Here is a 24683-nt window from a genome sequence, read left to right as displayed (position 1 = left end):
TTGCTGACTTACTTTCCAATGGAGACGATGGTCCAAAGCAAATGTGATGTTCAATACACAATTATCAGCTGTATGAAATGTGTGCTGCTTTTCAGTAAATAGCAGTCATGAGGGTCCCAGTCTACATCAGGAACATGAAGTGGAGCAAATAGGACTTTAGCCCACACTGTGGTCCTGATCCAAATCCCCCCCTACATTATTTGCATCAGGAAGGAGGTTCTGTTGTCATCCAAGAATTGTTTAGCCACTTTAATAAATGTCACATGATAGTTAAATCACATGACAGTGCTAGTCCCTTATTGAACGGAGTCCTAAGGATAAAAAAGTGGTGCTTAATGCCGTAATCCTGTGAAGACTTACATAGGAGTAAGCCCTACTCTCCACAGTGGAAATTACCTTTGTGTAAATGCACATGGGTTTCTGCTGCATTTACCGGTAAATGAATGCAAAATTTACAGATGGACACATCCTTATTTTAAAATCTAGCTATGTTTCTGGATTCCGCACTATAATTTTCACTGAGTGCTTGGACTGAGTCCTAGAATCCTCCTGTCTTTTCTCCAAAGCGTCGTAAGCACTTGCCCTGCTTTGGGAAGAAGAAGGGATTGCTCTAGGACCCTGTCAGAACCCTCACACCTCATTCCCAAAGCCCATAATCACAGTTTTGTGCAGGGGGCGGGAAATAAATTAATGGAGAATGTGTCCTCTGCTCTCCATTTGGAGGAAACTACAGAACAAAAGATAATACTCTTCTCCCTGCCAAATCCTCCCTCCTCCCAAATACAACTAAAAACAAAACAAAACAGTACCTGTGCTGTGATACAATCACATTTGACTCTTCCCCTTTTCTTTTTGGTAGCTCACATTTCATAATGTGCACAATGTTGTTTACATCTTTCATGCAACATTCGGTTTTCATGAAATCAAAGTGTTTTTTTGCTTATCAATCTGCAGGGTGTGTGAAGAAATGCACAAAAAGCAATGAAGTTATGTGAAGGTGACATATCACAGTTCTAGCATTCTGTCTTAGCCACCTGCAATTACATGAAAAACAACAACCACATGCTGCAGTTAAGTACCTGTTAGAAAGATCACACATGATGGTCAGCACATATTCACATTAAGAAGAAGTCAACATGTGGTTTGACTGTCATGGCTGTCAGAGGCTTCACTTAGTTTTTTTCTGGAGTTCTGGAGACTTTGGAGCACATACATTAATGCAGGGTCAGCCATTCTATTCATACATGGAACACGAGGGTTTCATTGAAATAATATGGGCACAAAAATGCCACATATGCTCAGAGAAATAAAGAACTGTGTACAGTGGTACCTTTGTTCTCAAACTCCTTGATACGCCAACCCCTTGGTTCTCAAATGCCGAATCACCAATCAGCTGCACCTTGGTTTTCGAACATTTCAGAAGTCAAATGGACTTCCAGAACGGATTAAGTTTGGCGCTTTTGTTTTGCTATTTATTTTGCGTTTTTGTGGCTTTTTTGGTTAATTTGTTTTTGTGACTGTGTGGAACCCAGTTCGGCTACTGATTGATTGATTGATAATGTGACTGCAGACGGGGATAAAAGCCCCCCATCCAAACAATGACTATCATCCATGCAGGTAAGATATTTTTTTTTAATCACCTACAATACTGTCTTATTTATTTTATAGTATGGTACATTGATTATTGCTTTCATTTTATGAATCAATGTTCTCATTAGATAGTAAAATTCATGCTAAATGTCTGTTTTAGGGGTTGTTTTTAAAAGTCTGGAATGGATTAATCCATTTCGCATTACTTTCTATGGGGAAGCATGCCTTGGTTTAGGAACGCTTTGGTTTTGGAAAGGACTTCCGGAACGGATTAAGTTTGAGAACCAAGGTACCACTGTACAGTGGTACCTCGGGTTACATGCACTTCAGGTTACATACGCTTCAGGTTACAGACTCCGCTAACCCAGAAATAGTATCTTGGGTTAAGAACTTTGCTTCAGGATGAGAACAGAAATTGTGCAGCGGTGGCGCAGTGGTAGCAGGGGGCCCCATTAGCTAAAGTGGTGCTTCAGGTTAAGAACAGTTTCAGGTTAAGAACAGACCTCCAGAACGAATTAAGTTCTTAACCCAAGGTACAACTGTATATGGAAAGGGGCATGACCACCATCTGATCCCAAACCCAGATGTTGTTGGACTACAACTCTCATCATCCATGACTAATGGCTAAGATGGTTTAAGCATTGAGGTGGCAGGCCATAATCTGAATGCTTCATCAAGTTCCCAGGACCTTTCAGAAAAGAGCCATAGGGGTAGAATAATGTGTTGCATGCAGAAGAATCCAGATTCATTCTCTGCTAAAAGGATTTCAGAAAGCTGTGCTAGTCCTTGGAGAGCTGCTGTCAGTCAAATTTATCAGTAATGGGCTAGATGGATGGTGATCTGAATCTGTGCAAGATGGCTTCAGCAATTTAGCTAGTAGGCCACCAAAAGCACTTCAGGGGCATCATTTACAAAGGAGCACTTAACAGGGAACTGATCATTTCAGAATGAAATGCTCAGACACTCCTTCATTATCTCAATATTTGAATCTATGCTCAATAAAAAGGCACCACAGATGTAAATTAAGCCCCCCAAATATTCATGTGAATTGCCCATGAGTTATCCCATAATTAATCTTAAATTTCATCTGCATAAAATCGTTACAAATCAGCTAACCCAGAGAGAACTGATTACGTTCCATGTATGTTTAATCCCCCTGCTGAGGCTGATGCATGATAGGGATTGCTGAGGTATTTGTAACTTTAATAAAAAAAAACAACCCTCATCTTTTACCAGTTTAAGAACAGTCATTTCTTTATAGAAATCTGCAAATGCATCCAAAAACAATGCAGATAGCAGCTATTAAATAGATGCTTTTATAAATTATCCATTTTCTTACATGCATAAAAACCTCAATTAAAGCAACATAAATCCTATCAAATTGTACACTGAAAGCATGCATATATTGTTGGAATTAATGTGATTTTTCTATGTTTGTACCAATAGATGGTGCTAGCAATTGCCATATTTTTCTGTCACTTTAATTTAGGCCGTATAAGTCTTCAGCAATTATTGGAGGGTGGGGGGAGGAACAATCTATTCATGTGACAATTAAAGCAGGAAATGTCATCTTATTGACACTCAACTTTTTTACAGAGTGAAAAGGGTAACAGAGCAGCCAAAAGCTGTTTTGGCTGTTCTAATTTTCCACTGCAAATGCATAGAATTTGCAAATGAGAGAGGTATCTTTTCCTCCCCTACAACTTATCGTCAAAGATATTCAAATACTTATGCTGTGCTACGTAGTTGTCTGGGAATGAACATTTTTGTCTAGTGAAGATGAGACAGGAAGCAACAAGCAAAGACTGTTTCAAGCGCTATTTAGGTTGTAAAGCCTTTAAGTCAAAGGGATGGTTTGTGTTATCTATCAACACTAGGACAGGGATTTGTACAGTATACTAAAAACTTATAGTCCAAGATTTTGCTCAGAACTACAAGTCAACTAGACTCCTAGAGTTGGATGGTCTTTAAGGCCATCCATTCTAACCGCTTGCTTGATGCACCCGCAAGAGCACCCCCAAGATATGGTGGTCCGGCTTCTTCTGGAAGGCATCTAACAAGGGGACACCCCCCCACACACCTCCTAATCTGTTCCATGAGGTGCTACATCGCTCTCCCTCTACCAGCCTGATAAGAAGATTTCCTCCTTTCTTGTTCTGGGCAATCTCACTTGAAACTGCAGCTTTGGGAGTGAGCAACTGAGTTATTCTCTCATACTTAAGAACAAAGAAAAACAGTTCAGATACCAAACTATGATATCGGGAAGAAGGTGTTCTCTTAGTCTTTTCCCTGACAAGGTACCGGTAATTGTGCACAGGCAAGTTATTATTTAACTTAAAGATTAATTTAAGCATTTAATCCTCCAGCCGCAATCTGAAGTCAAACAGTCCAGAAAAGGAGAGGCACGTCACATGTGTCTCCTGTTTGCATTTGATCTCTTTAATCCATGTATTCATGTCATTTAGGCTATGTACAGTTTATACTAAAAACATTTCTGCACTTGTTATTTCTGCACAGTCCATACATAATCAAGATCTGCTGTATATTTTTTTGCACCTGAAAAGTGCTTCTTGAGAAACTGTGATCATGATGGGGGGGGGGAGCTTATTGCAGATTGAGTCTGCATGATCCCACAGTGTGTCCATGTGAAAACAGATGTCATCGGTTCTGGCAATGGGAGTGTATCTATACCTGCTGAATGATGGATGGGCTTATACCAGGATCATAACCACCACTTCTTCATTCACCTGGGATATGTGCAGAGAAGAAAAGGCATGGATAGCTTAAGGAAGGGGAGGGTTTTCAAAAGCATATCAAATAACCACACCCACCATTGTGGATGGTTTGACCTAGAACAGGCATGACCAGCTCCCAAGAGACTGTGATCTACTTCCAGTATATAAAAACCTCACAGTGATCTACCTATTGCCATTGCCAAGAGTTGTTAAGCTTTTTTAAGGGAAGAGTGCCCAAAGTAGTGGAGCTTTTTTAAAATAAATAAATAAAAATAAGTACCATCGCAATTGACCAGGAACATTGCCGCGATTAACTGGTAGATCATGATTGACCTGTTGGACATGCCTGATCTAGAATAAATCTACATGGTGATGATGATTGATTATTCCATTTTGAGAAAAGCTATATTTTTGTGATAAAACAAGTTAGGTTGTATGCAACCTTACTCTCTTGCCAAAATAAGGGGTATCATTTCATTGTATACCCTCTGTGAAGGTCAGGGGGCTAGATAACAACTTGAATTGTTCAGGAAACAAGGGAATATTTATTTATTTATTTATCTAATTCTTTTAATTTATACATCGCTTGATTGTAAAAAAAAAACCTCAAAACAATTTACAACAATAAAATCAAGAGAGAGAGAGAAAATACAACAGTACTTTAAAATGTACAAAAGTTAAATACCAAAACAGGTTAAAATTACCTCAAATTCCTAAGCATGTGAATAGGTTTGTCTAAATGATAATGTTTTTAGCTGCTCCAAAAAGTGTACAGTGAAGGTGTCTGCTTGATCTCAGTTGGCTGGGGTGCTGGACAGAATTCTTAAACTCCATCTCCTAACATGTATTGCATGTTAGGACACCACTTTCTCTGCCATATATTTTGCTTAGCTTGTCATCTTCAGGTGGCTGTCCAAAGTATTTGCCCCTAATTCATATAATCATATTCAGACTACAGTGCAGTTCCACTATAGCTTTAGGGAAGACATGGAAGACATGCATATGTTCAAGATCAGGACATTGTAAAATAAATACGGTAAATAAGGCCTATGTTCATAGGCGCCGACTCCATGGGGCTTGAGGGGGCTCGAGCCCCCTCAAAAAAAATTTGGGGGGGGGCTCAGCCCCCCCAATAATCTCGGGCGGGCGCCCTTCCAGGAGAGCGCCGCCGCCGTCCCCCGCCTCCTCCTCACCTGCTCCTTCGCCAGCCAGCCAGCCGCGCGCCCTAATCGGAGGCACTGCCGGAAATCCCGCGAGAACAGGGGAATCCCGACTGGCCACACCTCCCAGCCAGCCAATCGGCTGGCTGGGGGGGCGTGGCTTGCCCTATTTAGGGCCGGAGCCACTTTATTTGCATATTCATGAGCTTATTTATTATTCATGAGCTTTCCCGGGCCCCCCCAATATTTTTTCTAAGTCCGCGTCCCTGCCTATGTTATAAGTGAAGAGGAAATGATGACACTCTTGAAAGCATCGTTGCACTCTGCCTTCTGATACTGCAGCTACTGCAAATTTGTCCTTTCTTTCAATTGCATCACAAAGCCAAGAAACAAAGAATTAGCTGTACCTAAATTCAATAACCAAAGAAAAAGGTCAGACCAAGAACCTCCTCCTCAGCCTAATGCAGATATTTGCTTCTGAATAAACTGACGTGTGCAGCAAGTAGCTTTGGCATAATGGGGATTCTGTTTTCCTGTAATTAAAAACAAGTTTCCAGACCAGAATTTCCCCACTCTCTTATCTATTTGTATACCTCTAATTAATGTCAGATAGTTTTCTAAGAATATCAGAAAAGGAAAACAAAGCCTATTTGTGCAAGTATAAAATGAAGGGATTTCTTTAAGGGTGGGGGGGATATAAAGGGCTTTCAGAAACTGTTACTGCTGCTAACTGTAGGTACTAAATAAAACTGATAATTCTCTAGAAGATGCAGAAATGCTCAAGCAAAATTAGAATTAATGGAGTCATCCATCATCATGATGTTGCTTAACAAGCCATTCCTTGTTTTTCTGAATATTGTCTCTGTGAAACAGTCAGATCTTAATTCATGAACTGCCCTGGAAAAAAATGTACATATTTAAAAATACATAAATGTGTTGGGATAATCATAAAGCTGTAAGAATGAAGATTATTTCAAGGCCACAGATAAGAAGGATCTGCCTTAAAACAGCTACTCATATTAATTTTCTGAATGTGCATTCTTAAGATACATGTCAGGAAGGATGCCAGGAATAAGGCCAGTGTAGCTAAACTCTCAAATGTACTTGAATCACTGTCTTCCAGTGGTGTCACCAAATACATGCCACATAAATAAATAACTCCCCTGCTTTAAAGGTGAGTGTGGATCCTTCTGTAGCCATAACACACCCCATCAACACAACATGAAGAAGATATTAACAGGTGGTGAGCTTGCAGAAGTTAGAAAAAAACTTATTTTAAAAAGGAAAAAATCCTGGAGGGACCACCCAGAAGAGAAGGTACTTAGTGCCCAGGGAATGCTGATTGACTATTGGGGTTTGGGGTGAATAGCAGGTGGGGCTGGGGATGGAATGGATTTTCTTGGGGAGGGCAAAGCTGGCAGGCTGGAGCACCTATCAGGAATGTTTAACCTTCATCCAGTTTTCTGGGGTGAGACACTTACCCCAGGTGCACTTTTCATTGTGCAGTTTACACATAAGTAGATGTGTAAGAGGGCATTGCCACAAATGGTCACCTGTACAACATCCTCTAATTTCAGCCAATTACCACTTATTGTATTCCTTCTGGAAACAAAAAGCCACCTCCAGCATATTATTATTTATTAAATGTGCATTAATAAATTTGCATCCGTAGAACTCAGGATCTGATCCAGCAGGACTCTTCTTATGTTTTTTTATGGCCTGAGAGGAGTGGGAGCAGGATCCCATGCTGTCAATATTCCACTTGCAGATCAGATCAGTGTGGCAAGTGCAGTAATGTGTGCGTGGAGGGGAGTTTTATATTCTTATTTACAATGCATAAGAGCATAAATGAAATATAAATGAAGTAAATGTAAAAAAAGAGGAAATAGTGAGACTAAGAAACAAGTCATTAAATTGGGTGGTGGGAAACGATTTTGGGAAATAATTAGTTCCAGAGTTTCCGTCTTTTGCTGAATCTGCTGGTTCTATTGTTCTTTCAAAATCCCTTATCCTTTCTTATTTATGTGTTCTTATTATGATATATAATAATAAGGTTATTATTATAACCTTATTATTATATCTGGTTTCTCTTCTTATTCCTTTTAGTTTTTACTTAATAAGTTGTGTATATTAATGGGGGTGGTAAAATTAGAGTAGGAGACCTAATGGGGAGTAGTTGTTAAATTTCTATGTTGTTGTTTAGTCGTTTAGTCGTGTCCGACTCTTCGTGACCCCATGGACCAGAGCACACCAGGCACTTCTGTCCTCCACTGCCTCCCGCAGTTTCATCAAACTCATGCTGGTAGCTTCAAGAACACCATCCAACCATCTCATCCTCTGTTGTCCCCTTCTCCTTGTGCCCTCCATCTTTCCCAACATCAGGGTCTTTTCCAGGGAGTCTTCTCTTCTCATGAGGTGGCCAAAGTATTGGAGCCTCAGCTTCACGATCTGTCCTTCCAGTGAGCACTCAGGGCTGATTTCCTTAAGAATGGAGAGGTTTGATCTTCTTGCAGTCCATGGGACTCTCAAGAGTCTTCTCCAGCACCATAGTTCAAAAGCATCAATTCTTCGGCGATCAGCCTTCTTTATGGTCCAGCTCTCACTTCCATACATCACTACTGGGAAAACCATAGCTTTTACTATACAGGCCTTTGTTGGTAAGGTGATGTCTCTACTTTTTCTAGACAGCATCTTAAAAAGTAGAAAAAGTAGGAAAAACAGTAAATTCCTATAGAATATTGAAAAATGTTGAAGTAAGCCAATAAAAAAGTCACATAAAGTCAGGACTTTTCAGATAACATCAAAGAGGGAGGACTTGCTGCCTGATCTCTGCCGGTCTAAACCACTCTAGGGAGTAAGTGTTATGAAACTTACTGCTGAGCAAACCCATGCACCTCAGCTATAAGCCCATCTACTTTTACCTTTCCTGTGGCATTGCGATCTGGGGCTTTTCAGTTTAGACAAAAGGCAAGCAAGAAAAGCAGGGCTACTGACAGGGGGTACTTGAATGCCTGTTTGAACAAGGAGGCTGCTTTACCGGCTTTTTCATTGGTATTATCTTAGAACATAAGAAGAGCCTGCTGGATCAGGTCAATAGCCCATCTGTTCCAGCATCCTGTTCTCACAGAAGCCAACCAGAAGCCTACAGTATAAGAAGCCCACAAAGAAGACTCGTGTGCAGCTTGCAGACTTCCCACATGCATCAGGTCATCTTTTTATTTTATTTTTTATTCAATTTATATACTGCCCTTCATCTGAAGATCACAGGGCATTTGTTGGCTGTTGTGAGAACAGGATTCTAGCTTGGCTTGACTCACTTTATATTCTTGGAAGCCATGTTGTCTTGAGCTATCTTGGATGTATTGAAAGATCTGTGTGTCAGCCTTGGGACCTGTTTGGTACCACCAATCAATAAAGTAAGGCCTCTGCCTAAGTGACCTTGTCTATCATGTTGGGAGAGGTTTTATAGCGTTACTGGGCAGCAATGATGTAGTGCAAAGAAACAGAAAACAGTAACTTTCATGCTACTTTTGAAGCTGTGGCTGGATGGACATCTATCATGCATTGTAGGGGTTTGGACTAGCTGGCCAGTAGGGTTCTTTCCGATTCTATGATTCTATGAAACTCCCTTTATTTTAAACATTCTAATACCCTTTCTAAACTGAAGTGTGTTTGTGTAAGGCTTACTTGTTTCTCAGGGCTTACTTGTTGACAATAAAAGGGCATAGAAGGGAACTTTGCAAACCTTCGCTCCAAGCCTCTTTGCTAATTCCACTCCAAGTAATCTGACTGTGGCTTAGAATCAAGGACAAAAATTGAGAATGAGGGCAAATTGAGGAGCTTATTATATAGTACAAAAATAAGATGCTGAAGAGAGAAGTACAGAGTTGCTGTGATTTACTTAAGGGTATCATATTCACATTGTCATGGATATGCCAATCACAGCACGCTGAGAAATCGTTCCATCTGGTAATTCTGCTCTTTATAGTGCCAGAATGAGTTCTTCAGGAGATATCTAGCACAGAAACATGCATTACCATTTCTATAGATAGCACTGGGACAACATTACTTTTTTAACAGCACAAACCTATTATACAGATATGACATTGTTGAAAATTCAAGGGAGAACCAGGAGACAGTAGGTTTGGGGGCAAAAGAGTCAGGGGAAAGGCGGGGGCTAATTTCAGATGGAGTCCGGGGACAGGAGAAACTGTGTGTTAATGGTGCAAAACTATATGAAGAGATGACAAAAACTAAATTTCATATATTGATTCAAAATAACCAAGCAGATCTTTGGCAGCAGGTCTCCCTTGTAGTTTTAAATTCATGACATGCATAGTTTTACATTTTGTTTGTACAACACACAACTAGAAAAATTTGCTATCTTTTTCTTTAACCAGAAGGTACATTCTTGGAATGTAAACATTCCAAAGTACTCTTGTGGATTTCCTGCCCTTCAGGATGAACATCAGTGACTGATAATGTTTTCAATAAAAAAAACCACCGTGCTATTACTATCTTTTGATCCAACTCCATTTGCCAGCCTTGTCATGGATATATTATTCATTCCATATCTATATTGCAAGATAGTCTGGAGGACCTGGGTATGTTGAGCCAGATTCAGGTGGATCAGAAGGGAAATTGCCAAGACTGCATATTTTACTGGGAAGTTTCTTCCATATTCAAACTCTTCTGTTCAAGGAGGAGGAATGTTGCAAATAACCCACAGAACAATATTTGATCAGTGGGAAAAATACACATGAGCAGAATAAAAAGGAGCCACAAGCTTGATTTTACAGAAACCATTTCAAATTCAGTTATGGCATGTTAATTGCCTGTAGTAGCAATGATGGGTGAGTGCCAGTAGTAGCAGTAATAGTAATCCTATACTCAAAAATTAAAGAGTGTGGTTCATAAGTAATTTAATTACCTAGATATGAGCTATGATTTTAGATTCCCCATGATAGCAGCTGTATTAATTCAGTTTCAGACTAACTTCTTTAAGCTGAAGTCAGTTTGACTATTGCCTTCAAACCAAGTAGATCAAGCTTGTTAGTGTGCCTTTTTTTTTTACTGGTTTTACACTCTTTTTGCCACAGTCCAGTGAAGTTATTCATCACTATCCATGGTGTGCACAGTACCTGCTTAAAACACAGCTAGGTTGCTCTTTCTCTCAAGCTGTCTTGAAGGGAAATGGATCAAGCAGCTGCATTTCATAAGAAATGATGGCATAGATATAGGATAAATACAGATTGTAGCTGTCTTGAGTATGGCGCTGCCCAAACTAGCAGTGGGAGCGTACAGCATGCAGGCCTGCATGAATAAGGGCTAAATATATATCTCCTATATAAAGATTATAAATTATACCCATATATATATATATATATATATATATATATATATATATATATATATATGTAGGTTTTGGTGTCTTCGGGTGTCTTCCCGTGTAAGAGTTGGGGTGTCTAGGCGACGTTTCGACGAGGTCTCACTCGTCATCTTCAGGCTGGTGCTTTCGGCTTCTTGTTACTAGAACAGAGCTTACTAGAACAAGAAGCCGAAAGCACCAGCCTGAAGATGACGAGTGAGACCTCGTCGAAACGTCGCCTAGACACCCCAACTCTTACACGGGAAGACACCCGAAGACACCAAAACCTACATTCCTGTACCCGTGAAAATCTACGAAAGCATATATATATATATATATATATATATATATATATATATATATATATATCTGACTCCCTAAATTAAAACTAGGTTATATGTTGCAAATATGATCTCTCTGTTCCACATAAGGTCAGGGATGGGGGACCTCAAGCCCAGGGACCAAATATCCCCCTCTTTGCCCTTGGGATTCTTCCCAGACCACACATCTTCCCCCCAGCTCACATTCCTTACCAGCCCTGCTTCACACTCTCCTTGTGTGCTTTTACCTGCTTGGGATGTCTCCTTGAACTCTGATACTTACATGGATGAAGGACAGAGTAGGTTATGTGGCTTGGGAGGGCATGTGAATTGGAAAGAGTCTCAAGAGTCAAACACAGAGGTCTAGAGGGTGTGTGTGTGTGTGTGTGTGTGTGTGTGTGTGTGTGTGTAGAAACTAGCCTGTTGGACGAAGGAAAAATTCACATCCATTGCTCCACCCAATTTTGCCTCTGGTTCTGCCCTGGCATGTGACCCTCAGAATGTTGCTGAGTAGGGAATCTGTGAACCTCAGACTGAAAAGGTTTCCCCTCTCTGATGTAGGTTCTCAAATCTCCAGGTTGAGAAAAGGTGCAAGTACTAAAATACAGCTCCTTGAGCAATTTTCTCCCCTACTCCAAATTATTCAAATATGGCATGGATCTGCCCCCCCCCCCTTTTACCACATGGATAAATTCTACAAAAGAAATTATACTGTCCTCTCTCCTTTAAAAACGAGATTAAAAGACCCACTATTTCATCACCAGCGACTGCCATTAATTGCTAACGCTGAAAGGGAGCTTGACATATGCCTGGATGGCACATCTGTTAACTGTATGTAGACTGCAATCAGTTAAATAGGTTTCCCAACAAATGGCTTGTCAAAGTCTTGACACAAGAATTACTTAGGTTTGTTGCCAGCCATTCACTTTTCTCTTTTTAACTGCCCATCTTGTGCCTACACACAAGAATGTGAAATATTGGGGGGGGGGGGGAGAGAGAGAGATTTCGCTATTGATCAGGAAGCTTAAGTGAGCAAACGTATTCTCTCCTTACTTCCTGGGGGGGGGGGTTCAGGGTCAATCCAAATAGGTTTATTTTCCCCTCACCTATCCCAATCTGGGCCTCAGCCCTTGAGCAGGGGATTCAATCCTGTGGGGCAGTGGAGGATTCAGTCCTGCTGGGGTCTACTTCCCTGGTGCATTTCCTGCAGGAAACATGCTGGCAAAGCAGACCCCCTACAGCAGTGTACCCCAAACTTACAATAATTACATACCACTATTGAGAGTTTCATCTTACTGGCATACCCCTTATTGGGCAAGGATAATGTGGGGGTAGTTTTAATAATATAGTACATGTACTACTTTATAGAAACAAGAGCAAAATCTGCCATGTACCCTCTGAAACCCTTCCATGTACCCCTGAAGGAACTTCTTGCAGCCAATCAGAAGCCGTGCTTTGGAAGTCAAACATTTCGGAATGTTTGAACGAACTTCCAGAACAGATTCTGTTCAACTTCCGAGGTACAACTGTACTCCTCCCTGTTCAGGAGAAGTCAAAGGCAAACCTGAGTGGAACCAGGATCTGAGTGAGCCAATCCAAAAGGTTCTTCTCTATCTCTTGCATCCAAAATCAACTGGGGAAGTCTGCTGGCCATTTCCCAGTTCCTGGGATGAAAGCCTGAAGGCTGTGGGTTACTCTATGCTCAAGTAGTTTAAAGGTTTGCAAGCAATGGGGTAACAGCACTACCAAAAGGTTATAGCCATTAATGGTGCTTTATCCCCTTGCACAGTGCATGTGCACAGTGGACTCCATGATAACTGCCTCCCAACCCTGATGTGTACAGACAGTTCTGTAATCATTAATTCTTAAAGGAACAGATGGCCAGATGTAATTGATCCAGATATAATCCATTGATGTCACCTGAATGTGGTGTCTGAAAAACACATTGTTGCTGCATTCACAATCTCCTCTTTGTACCAGTCCCCCCACGGAGAGGGTTTTATTCTTGATCCAAAAAAATAACAGGAGGGCCTGAAGCTTGCGTGTACGATAAGTAGAGTGAAGTGGGAGAGAGTGTGCCTTGTGGTGTGAACAGTATGGTTGACCTGTGACCTCTAGAACCTCCTGACAGACAGCAGTGATATGTACTGGGGCCCAGCATACCTAGCTGGAGACTGGAACTATGTTCTGGTTGCCCATCTGAGAAATGAATCCAGTTTTACATCTAATTAATTTTGGAGCAGACTTGGATGGGAACTCGCAGCAGGACCTGAAAGTGCCAAGGGTGCTGAATCCTAACGATGATCTCTCTTCACGCCTTCATGTCACAGGGACTGTTAACTATTATTGCTTTAGTTTTCTTGTTGACGTCTGCATCCCAGCTCTGAAATAAGCACAAATGCTGCAGTTTGTAGAGTTTCAGTACCGACGACCAGGGTAGCGGAGTAGGTGTTTGACACAAACAACGTGATATGTGTTTCACTCTCTCTTGGGAGCTGGAACAAGTGCACTTGCATCAGTAACTGCCATCAAAATATTTCCTGTGATGTACTTTACATCTATTTATAACAGACTTTAGTTGAAACAAGTTTTGATTTTAAATGAGGAGCCTCTGATTCCTTGGCAGCTTGGAAGGCATTCAGTCATTCACTCAACCTGTTTAGGTTAATATCATGATGTTTAAAGGATGCATTCCTGATCACTTGAGTTTTGCCACCAAGAGCAACAGAAGCAGTTGCACCCCTAAATTAGCATGAATTTAGTTATCGTAAGCCTTTTAATTTTTATATGCAATTAAACCTGGGGGGTCAGAACTAGGTCACAATTATCTATGAGCCATAGAAATGTCTCTGTGACAAACCTTTGGCTCTTTTCGAACCCAAGGGAGCTTTATCATGTTTCTAGAAGGAGGAAACAATAACCCACAAGGGACCGATAGCATTTTATTACTCATAGAAATATGGCATAAAACTGAACTGATTAAGATCAGCTTCATCCACACTTGCCATGAATACTGATACTACCAATTTTTTACATTCACCACGCTGTTCAGATGAATTCTATATATGTATCCTGCTTTATAACAGCAACTGCATAGAACAGAGTAATTAAAATAACTGCAGAAATGTACCAGTATTCTTCTGCAACATCCTCTCTCCTCCAAACAATTATATTTCTAAGAGGCATGTTGAGGTTTCAGAAGTAAAGGTCTTGCAACTGCAGGGCCAAGAGGTTACAGCATTGGAATCAGTCACTATAATAGAAACTTGTGGTTAATTCTCAGTGTTATTAATGAAAGACAAACAGAAAGGGGACATGTGCACTGAAATTCCTGCTTTGCCATAAATTGCAGTAGGCAGTCTTGGGCTCAAGACTATCTCTTAAACTAACCTACCTCACAGGTGCAGGTAGGTTGCCATGTTGGTCTGCCATAGTTGAAACAAAATAAAAAATATCCTTCCAGTAGCATCTTAGAGACCAACTAAGTTTGTTATTGGTATGAGCTTTCGGTATCTGAAGAAGTGTGCATGCACACGAAAGCTTATACCAATAACAAACTTAGTTGGTCTCTAAGGTGCTACTGGAAGAACTTTTTTTATTTTGTTTCGACTACCTCACAGGGGTATTGTGAAGACAGAATGGGTTCATTCTGTGTATCTTACCTTGATCTTATTGATAAAGGATGAGAATTATGCAAACAGGAGCAGCAGCAACAACAACAACGTAGAATCACATACTGAAATCCTATATTTACTATTTAATTTTGCTTTAGTTACATTTATACCATGCCTCTCCAGAAAAAACAGGTTAAAAATGCCCCCTTATATGGTAGTTGAAAGCCAAACGATTCATGAGATCTGGTCTTTTTTAAGACTTCAAATCAGGTGCAAAGGGGGACAAACTGGATTGGATTTGTGGTGCCAGAGGAAGTGACTAGCCTCTTCTGCACACACTCCATTTTCCATTCAACATCTGCCCTTACCCCTTTCAACATTGCTTTCAGCAGCAGAGTCTCATGAAGTAGTAGGACTTCAGGGGGGAGGAAGAGGATCCAGGCGACTGAGAAACAGGGGCAAGCTGGGGATGAGGAAGGAGGGGTTGGTGTAGGTAGTACTCAAGGGGTGACAGAAGATGATGGGGGGATGAGGGCCAGTGCACAGGAACATGAGCAGCAGGACCCAGGGGCCCCCCATCCCATGATTACGGTCCTTCCTGAGGTGTAGGGAACAGTGGTCAAGACACTCCAGGAAGCAGAGGCAGACCAGGGCCTGCAGCCCAATTCACTAGCTGGCCAGATGGGGAAGCAGGCATGTCATTCTTCAGTTGGACGAAATGGAGAGTAGGTGAGGGTCACATGACTCATCAAGCCCAGAAGCTGCAGTCAGCAGGTACAGTATAAGAAGGAAGCTGAGCTAAGGTGCTGTGTCTGCTCAGCTGTCCATGTTGAAAGACTTGTCTTGGATATTCCTGGACCTCCATGGGTGTAGACTTTGGGCTTGATGTTGCAGGGCATCCTGACTTCAGATTTGGATTAACCCTGAACCTTGTCTCCTGACCTTTGGCCTTTCAACTTTGGATCTTGGACTGTGAACTTGGTGGATGCTGATGGACCCTCAGATTTTTAACTTGGTCTTGGCACACTGGCTGCCTGCCAGGTAGGGCAAGGGGATCAGGAGAGGGAAGCCCAAAATAAGATGAGGCCCTGACTGTTTTGTAGTGCTGGAGGGAAAGAGCCAATACTCCTCCCTGAGCAGCTGATCCAATTCAAGGTCTTCTTCAGTTGTTGCTTTTAAAATGTCAGTTCAGTCACAGGTCTCCCTGTAGTTTGACCCTGAGTCATATGGATTAGCCCCTTCATATTTTTGTGCAGAAACCAGTAGCCATAGGAGGTCTATTCTAAGGCAGTCAACATATGAGGCTGAGGAATGTGTGTGCTTGTTGGCCCTGCCTCCTCCATAGGCCTGCTATGTCAGCAGGGAACCTTCTGTACGCATGCATAGTTTATAATCCTGAAAGTGCAAGGCTCTAAATTGTGCAGGGAGCCCACATGTATAGATCAGGCTCTCCACTCCATACTTTCTCCCCCAATGCATGGGACACAGAGGAGACAGGCTACAAGGATGCAATGGAGAGGGTAGGATTAGTGAGTGTGCTCCTTCCCCTCCCTTGGCTTTGCATGGCATTCTCCTAAAAATGATGTATATGTTTGCTTATTAATATCCCAACACATCTCCACATGTGCTCTTCCGTACCGTCCAAGTGTCCCGATTTTCCAGGGACAGTCCTGGAATTACGAGGGCCATCCTAGCTTCTGATTTGATCCCATAATGTCTCTGTTTCCCCCACCAGAGCCACCACTGCCAAGCTTGGGGAGGAGAAGGAATGAAGAATATTGGGGGGTATGCTCTTCGTTCATCCTTTTGTGATGCCATTGTTAGTGATGACCACCTATGGCTTCCTTGGAGCATTGCGGTTGAGGCGGCACTGAAATAAATTGTCTGAAGCAAGATCTATTCAGTCAAATGTCTGGGTATATGCAGCCATTAAAATCCTCCACCCTCTATTCAGGAGTGGTTCACTGGGGGGAAAGAGGAAGAGAAAGCCATTGTTCTTTCACATAAAACCAAAGGGAGTTGAAAAGAATGGTTCTATAATTTTCTCCAATAATATTTGCAGTAACCACTTGTATCATTTCTGTGTAACTGACAAAACAAGGGTGGTGCTATTTCTTTGCAGAGCTTTTTCCACTTGGATGGTAATGGTACTATATAAATTCTTGATTGCATTTTCTTGCTTTCTGACATTGTGTTCTGCATTTGCCATTTGTATATGTATACATATGCAAACAGCTTACTACTAAATTGTCTGCTGACTCACCTGGAATCACGCCATAATATGTTTGATTGTAGGCTACATTGTGATTTAGAATGGCAGAGGCCCTTATAACATGCCCCTGTGATCCAGGAATTATTGCAGTTCTTTGAAACTGAAAATAAAGGGGAGGCTGCATAAAAAGAAAAGAGGAAAACATTGGGCAGGTTAGGGGAGAAGAAAAGGACATTCTTTAGCTATATGCAATGCATCCTTCTACAGTGAGAAGTGTAATTCCCCTCAAAAAGTACACTCAGTGGAGGGCATTAAGCTCAGTGGCTGTACACTTGCTTTGCATGCAGAGCATCCCATGTTTAATTCCAGCCACAATCTAGTTAAGGATTTGGAGATATGCCTGCATTAAACCCTGGAGTGTCATTGCCAACAATGCAACACCAGATTTTAATCTGGGGCTTGATGACCATCAATCCCTACATACCACACCTACTTGGTGCCTTTTCCCTGCCCCCAAGAAGGACATTGGCCATTGCTTCAGCTGCCTCTCTCAGGACCTCTCTGCTCTGCTGAGCATCAGACTGAATGGCAATATCCATCACCAACAGTGCTGACTGCCAGCTACCCCAGTACAGGCATACCTTGCTTTATTGTGCTTCACATATATTTGTCCTTATGAGGACATAGGCATGGCTGCGGGCAGCCCGGCTGCTTCCAGGGAAAGGAATCCCCTACTACTACTGCCCCTCTTCTGGCCATGGGAGTAGTGCTGGCTAGCACTGGAGCTGAGTTTTTCCTCTCCATTCCTTGAAGCCAGGGGGCCTGGATTAATAGACTACAGTAAAGTGTAAACATAACACTTTATATGCAATGGGAACCCCACCCCCACCCCAAAAAATTGTGTGATTCACTTTATCGCAAAATTCACTTTGTTGTAGTGGTCTGAAACCAAACTATATTTCTGAGGTATGTCTGTTCTCAGTAGAGCACAGAAGTATCAGATGTCTTTGGGGAGTCATAAAGATGTTGCTGCAACTGCTCTGCAATGCTTCCCTTCTCTGCTGGGCGCTCCCCCATGAATTGTGTGTTTAAGGAAATATTTCTTAGTTGTTTCTTTGAAGAGGTGATGATGTCGACCATGATGGGCCCTCTGGAGATCATGATGGGCCTTGGCATTTGTCCCACCATGCCAGTTGCTGGTCTGGCCTGACTGCCTATTAGTGTAGACAATGCAAGGTAAAACTGATGACTTGACTCATACAAGGCAACCTACTCCACACAGAGCTGCAGAAACAGGAGGAGTTGCCATATGTCCTCTTTTCCCAGAACATATCCTATTTTTCATGGGTAGAGTCATCATAGTGATCCAAAATTAAAAGTAGAAGTTGGCAAATGTGTCCTCTTTTTTGCTCTTCAGTATATGGCAACCCTACTTAAAGGGGTTTTATTTCCTCCCTGCCTCTTCACTTCTGATGCATGAGTCACAGCAAGCACTCCTCATTAACAAGACATTCAGAAGAACACTCCTTGCTATTACTTGCTTTGAGAGGTCCAGATGTAGATCTGTCTGGTCCTTCATGGAGCTGAGAGCCTAGGCTCCTTGTGTTCCAGAGAGATGTAACCCACGTGCATGGGCCCCACAAGAAACAGGCTGGTTGAATTTTCCCATGGGAGGTCACATGGCCTTTCATAGCCAGGAATGGTTGAATATAGCATTGCAGTGTGTTTATGCCTGGCTGAGGGATTTTTGTCAGATTTCAACTTCCCTATCACCTTTTTTTTTCTCTTTTGATTTTTAACTGGATATTTTCTCCTGCTTCCTGTCCCAATTAGCTGTTAAGCTGCCCTATTAGAGATGATGGCTTCAAGCTAGAATCCATAGTTAAATAACTAACTATGCTATGGCAGGGATCCTAAATGCATTTATGAGAATATAAACCCCACTGAACACAATGCAGCTTCCATCTGAGTAGGTATGCATAGAATGGTGCTGTATGGTTACAGACCTATGCACATTTACTTGAATTTAGTAGATCTTCCTTCGGAATAAACATTCATAGGTTCTGGGCTGTCATCCTAATTTTTGTGGCTTGTGTTTTTCATTTCATTTCATTTTTCTTACAATCAATGCTCACAGATGGGCACAAAAAAGTCTCATTAGCTTCAGGTCCAGTATACCTGAAGGAGCGTCTCCACCCCCATCAGTCTGCCCGGACGCTGAGGTCCAGCGCCGAGGGCCTTCTGGCGGTTCCCTCACTGCGAGAAGCAAAGCTACAGGGAACCAGGCAGAGGGCCTTCTCGGTAGTGGCGCCCGCCCTGTGGAACGCCCTTCCAGCAGATGTCAAAGCGATAAACAACTACCTGACATTCAGGAGACATCTTAAGGCAGCCCTGTTCAGGGAAGTTTTTAACGTGTGACATTTTACTGTATTTCTGGTTTTTATGGAAGCCGCCCAGAGTGGCTGGGGAGGCCCAGCCAGATGGGCGGGGTATAAATAATAAATTATTATTATTATTATTATTAGCTAGTTGCTATGTGTGCACTTACCCCCTCACTAATAGTTGCTCTAGTGCCAATCATTTTGGATCAATACTGTGATGAACATCTGCTTGAGCTGACATGGGGTCAGCAAAGAGTTTTATTTCAGATGCCATCCTAATTATGCATCTTTGGATGTGTACAGCTGAGAAGCTTGCAGATCTGGAGAAATGCTGCATCAACCTTTGAGGCTCGTAGCATAATCATATTCGCAATTTCCACTTTCCCTGCACATCAACATAAGAGATATTCACACCATATTCATCCAGTCGCTGTGGCTGATTTATGTTGCATCGAGTTTTAATGGATGTGCTGAAAAGCATAATTGTGTGCACCATTGTGCACTATATTAGTCAAAAAAGAACGATACCAAACATATAGAAATTGCAAATGAAACACAATAGCTTGCCATGATGATGAGATGTTCTTCTTCGGTTAGCTCAGCAATAGATATGCACAGAGAAACAATCATGGTCAACAAAAGGTAAAGGGGATGTATTCTCTCTTTTGGCACAGCAGCCATGCCTACATTTCTTATGAAAATGGGAATGCCATATTCCAAAAATAGGAGTTCATGTTATTAGATATTGAGTCTGCAATACTGTTTTCATTCTGAAAATGAGGGGAAAGATCAGTAGAACACCCTCAGTTATATAATATTTCATATGCATACATATGGTCTTTTGAGAACTGGATATGATAAGATATTGATGGGCATTTATCCTGTTTCCTTCCACCTGTATATAGCACTGGCCGGCATTTGGACAATTGGAATATTAGTTTCTTAGTTAGTAGCGCCAAGCAAATGGTAGTAAAGAACAAAATAAATGGCAAATAAGATTGATCTGAGAGACAATGAACTATGAGAGAGCACATAATTAAGTATAAGGGAAAGGGCCTTCTAGGTGATGGGACTACACCTGTGTAAGGAAAACATTTTAAACATCACTGGACCATATGGACTTTATGCGCTGGTTCTTGATGTGTAGGTGCTATGAAGAGGAAAAGAGTCTCAGAAAAGAGTCCCAGGAAAGAGTCTCAGGCAAACACCTTCCCATGTGCATAATGCCATATGGGGCAGTTATTTTAATTTTGGACTTCTTGATGGAAAAGGCAAGACAATTCTCCCCCTGACCATCTTTCATTTCAAGGTATTTGCGCAACCCATAGGCCACAAAAATGGATGGATGGGGCTGTACAGACAGAACAGATATGTATAACTTGGATTACATTATGTTTTACATGCAACAGGGAGCATAAAGGTAAAGGTAAAGGGACCCCTGACCATTAGGTCCAGTCATGACCAACTCTAGGGTTGCAGCGCTCATCTCGCTTTATTGGCCGAGGGAGTCCGCGTACAGCTTCTGGGTCATGTGGCCAGCATGATTAAGCTGCTTCTGGCGAACTAGAGCAGCACACGGAAACGCCATTTACCTTCCTGCCAGAACGGTACCTATTTATCTACTTACACTTTGACATGCTTTCGAACTGCTAGGTTGGCAGGAGCAGGGACCGAGCAACGGGAGCTCACCCCGTCACAGGGATTCAAACCACCGTCCTTCTGATCAGCAAGTCCTAGGTTCTGTGGTTTAATATTCAGTTTCATACACCATCATGTATGTGATAATGACAATGTGAGTCAACTTTATGTACATGCAGATTTTAGCACCTACCACAGAAATTGGCATCTGAAGAATCTCAAAGATAGTTGCCACCAGAATTCACGGGTACGGAATAAGCTTTGCATGCTGAAAGTCCCCAGCATTTCCAGGATGAGAAAGTAGATGCTATAAAAGTTATCTGCCATAGCCTACACAGAGCTGCTGCGAATCAAAGCAGGTCAGTGCTAGGGGACAAGCATCCCTCCAGATTTGTTGGACTCCATTAGCCCCAGCCAGCATGGTTTCCATCTACTTCCATACCAGCTTGCCTTCCTTTTCTATAGTCTCCTTATTACACAAACACAAATAGCAAAACAATATTAGAAACACCAATTCTCTAAATCAAATACCATTAATTTCCATAGTGTGTCCACCTACAGCATTTGCTAAGTGCACATTATTATTATTATCATTATCACTTTTTCTGAACTGAGCACATATAGCCCAAGCTCTGGTATTAATGCAGCTCCAAGGATTACAAACCATCTAATCATAGAGTTTCAGATATTCTTCTTATATGCAAGTTCTGTTCAGAGAACAGAAGTACAAAGGAATAAAGAAAATAAGCTTGTTTACTCTGGTTGTACAAAAATCACAACAACCCCGAGAATAATATTTTGTTGGGATTCTGTTCAGAAACTTGATTAAAGCCATAGTTTACAAGCTAGCACTGACAGTATTGTGATGAGTTGCGGGTGGGGAATAGGTTGTATGCAAGATCCTTCTAGCCCAGGGGTCAGCAAACCTTTTCAGCAGGGGCCCGGTCCACTGTCCCTCAGAACTTGTGGGGGGCTGGTTTTTTTTTTTTTGGGGGGGGGATAAATGAACGAATGTCTATGCCCCTCAAATAACCCAGAGATGCATTTTAAATAAAAGCATACATTCTACTCATGTAAAAACATGCTGATTCCCGGACCATCCATGGGGCTGGTTTAGAAGGCGATTGGGCCAGATCCGGCCCCCGGGCCTTAGTTTGCCAACCCATGTTCTATCCCCTTGATCCAGCAAGTGTGAAAAGCTAATCAAGCCTTCTAACCCTGGAAACAACCAAGCTAGCTTCCTGTGTTGAGGAGATAGCCTGGGTGATGGGCCATTAAGGGAAACAAAGGAAAGGGGATCTGTGTGAGATGGCACATGGGTCCCCCCCCTCCAACTAGTTACAAGGACAAACCTGAGTTTAGAGTAAAGCTGCAGTGATGCAGGCCAGAAGAAAAGCAGGAGAAAGAACAATGTTTGATTTCTGCTTGAATCCAAGGCTGCTGCTATTGCAGAAACAAGACTCCTTGGGGGTGTTAATACTTTGAACCCCTCCGTCATTGGCTCAAGTTGTACAGATGTGTAAATAACACTACAGTCTCCACTGTGCCTCATTCCTAAGGGAAACACAGACCCTTGGTAAGCTCCTGAAATCCCTGTAATCTTGGTCCACTCAGTGACTGGGGTGCCGTGCAACAGTATTATATCAGAATGGCCAGTTTCACTCATCAGCACAACATAGCCCACAGAGACATTGACTTAGCCCTAAAGTATTTTCAGTATCAGTGCTTTAAAAAATATGATCAAGAATGTATAAAAATGAAAAATCATATTTCATGCTTATGTATTCCAGTACATTACTGTGCAATTCTAACAACTGAAGGAAGTGGGAAGAAAATAGCTTCAAGAAGGTTCAGGGGATAATGAGAAAAGCTATAGAAACTGGCTCTTCTGATAAGCTGAGCTAAGCCTTGAAACACCACATATGATCAACCTCCAAGTAGTTATTATTAACAGGGATGTTTTTTTTAAACAACTATAGGTATATGAGGTTCCTTTTGATCATTAAATACCTAACACAAAAGGTTTTTTAAAATACTAATGTACTAAAAATAGAGATTCAGTGGCCATTGTTCAAAAACTGCATGTTTAAGGTCTATAAACTTGATTTCCAGAGCCAAGCGTGAACTTAAACTTTAGTAAAAAGGTGCTCTCCAGAGGTTGCTGGTCTGCAACTCCCATTTTGCATACACACATGGAATTAAGACTCAAGAACCAACGTTGGCATAAAGGTCACAATTTATTTGACATCACTTATTTTATCCACAGAAGTCCCATCCACACCATACCTTTAAACACTCATACAATTTAAGAGTCATGGCTTCTTCCAAGGAATTCCGGGAAGTGTAGTTATTAAGGGAATTTTAGGCCTGTGAGACGTCTCCTAACAACTGTCAGTACCCAGGACAGTTCCCAAGATTCTTTAGGCTTGGGTAGTGGACTAATCAAGTGGCTGAAACCAGTCAGGGAAAGGTGAACTTGTAAAAACACTCACTCAGGACTATGGAACGCAGAGAGGGGATGGGTCAAGAAGGCCTTCCTACATGGGGTAACTGTGCCCCTGAAGGACCAGGTGCGCAGCCTGGGAGTCATTTTGGACTCACAGCTGTCCATGGAGGCACAGGTCAAATCTGTGTCCAGGGCAGCTGTTTACCAGCTCCATCTGGTACGTAGGCTGAGACCCTATCTGCCTGCGGACTGTCTCGCCAGAGTGGTGCATGCTCTGGTTATCTCCCGCTTGGACTACTGCAATGCACTCTACGTGGGGCTACCTTTGAAGGTGACTCGGAAACTACAACTAATCCAGAATGCGGCAGCTAGACTGGTGACTGGGAGCGGCTGCCGAGACCATATAACACCGGTCTTGAAAGACCTGCATTGGCTCCCAGTACGTTTCTGAGCACAATTCAAAGTGTTGGTGCTGACCTTTAAAGCCCTAAATGGCCTCTGTCCAGTATACCTGAAGGAGCGTCTCCACCCCCATCATTCTGCCCGGACGCTGAGGTCCAGCGCCGAGGGCCTTCTGGCGGTTCCCTCATTGCGAGAAGCAAAGCTACAGGGAACCAGGCAGAGGGCCTTCTCGGTAGTGGCGCCCGCCCTGTGGAACGCCCTTCCAGCAGATGTCAAAGCGATAAACAACTACCTGACATTCAGGAGACATCTTAAGGCAGCCCTGTTCAGGGAAGTTTTTAACGTGTGATATTTTATTGTATTTTTGGTTTTTATGGAAGCCGCCCAGAGTGGCTGGGGAGGCCCAGCCAGATGGGCGGGGTATAAATAAATTATTATTATTATTATTATTATTATTATTATTATTATTATTATTATTATTATTATTATTATCTTAAGGGCAGGTTGGGATTGAAGGATATTTCACTTTCAGTTGCCTCAGTTTCTCATTTTTCAATCTTAAATTCAGTTCTCTACAGTTCGGCAGCAATTCGTGATTTATTACTTTCAATATATATTCATGAAAATTTACCATAACTCTAAACCTAAACACATTCTTGTATGTAGGTTTGACTGATGAGCACTTTTTTTGCAGACAATTTCCCCTAATATAATACATCTTTGTATGTTATTTCCACTATTTTTTTTTCATTTTTATGCACCCTTTCCCCTAATATATGCATTTTTGTAAACATTGTTGTTGTTGTTGTTGTTGTTG

General features: G+C 41.9%; 1 protein-coding gene across 1 annotated transcript in view; it reads left to right on the top strand.

The window, feature by feature from the left end:
- Positions 1 to 1580: 1580 nt before the first annotated feature.
- LOC308594117 (uncharacterized protein) overlaps positions 1581 to 24683 on the top strand; it is a 235438-nt gene continuing 212335 nt past the window's right edge. The window contains exon 1 of the mRNA XM_081206854.1: positions 1581 to 1617. Within this exon, the coding sequence (XP_081062980.1) occupies positions 1599 to 1617 (19 nt within the window). The 5' untranslated portion in view covers positions 1581 to 1598. The remainder of the gene's footprint in view (positions 1618 to 24683) is intronic.

The sequence above is a fragment of the Podarcis bocagei genome (genome assembly GCF_964188305.1).
Source record: "Podarcis bocagei genome assembly, chromosome: 8".
NCBI lineage: Eukaryota > Metazoa > Chordata > Lepidosauria > Squamata > Lacertidae > Podarcis > Podarcis bocagei.
The sequence above is the reverse complement of the archived record's forward strand: the minus strand, read 5'-3'. Positions and strand labels throughout refer to the sequence as shown.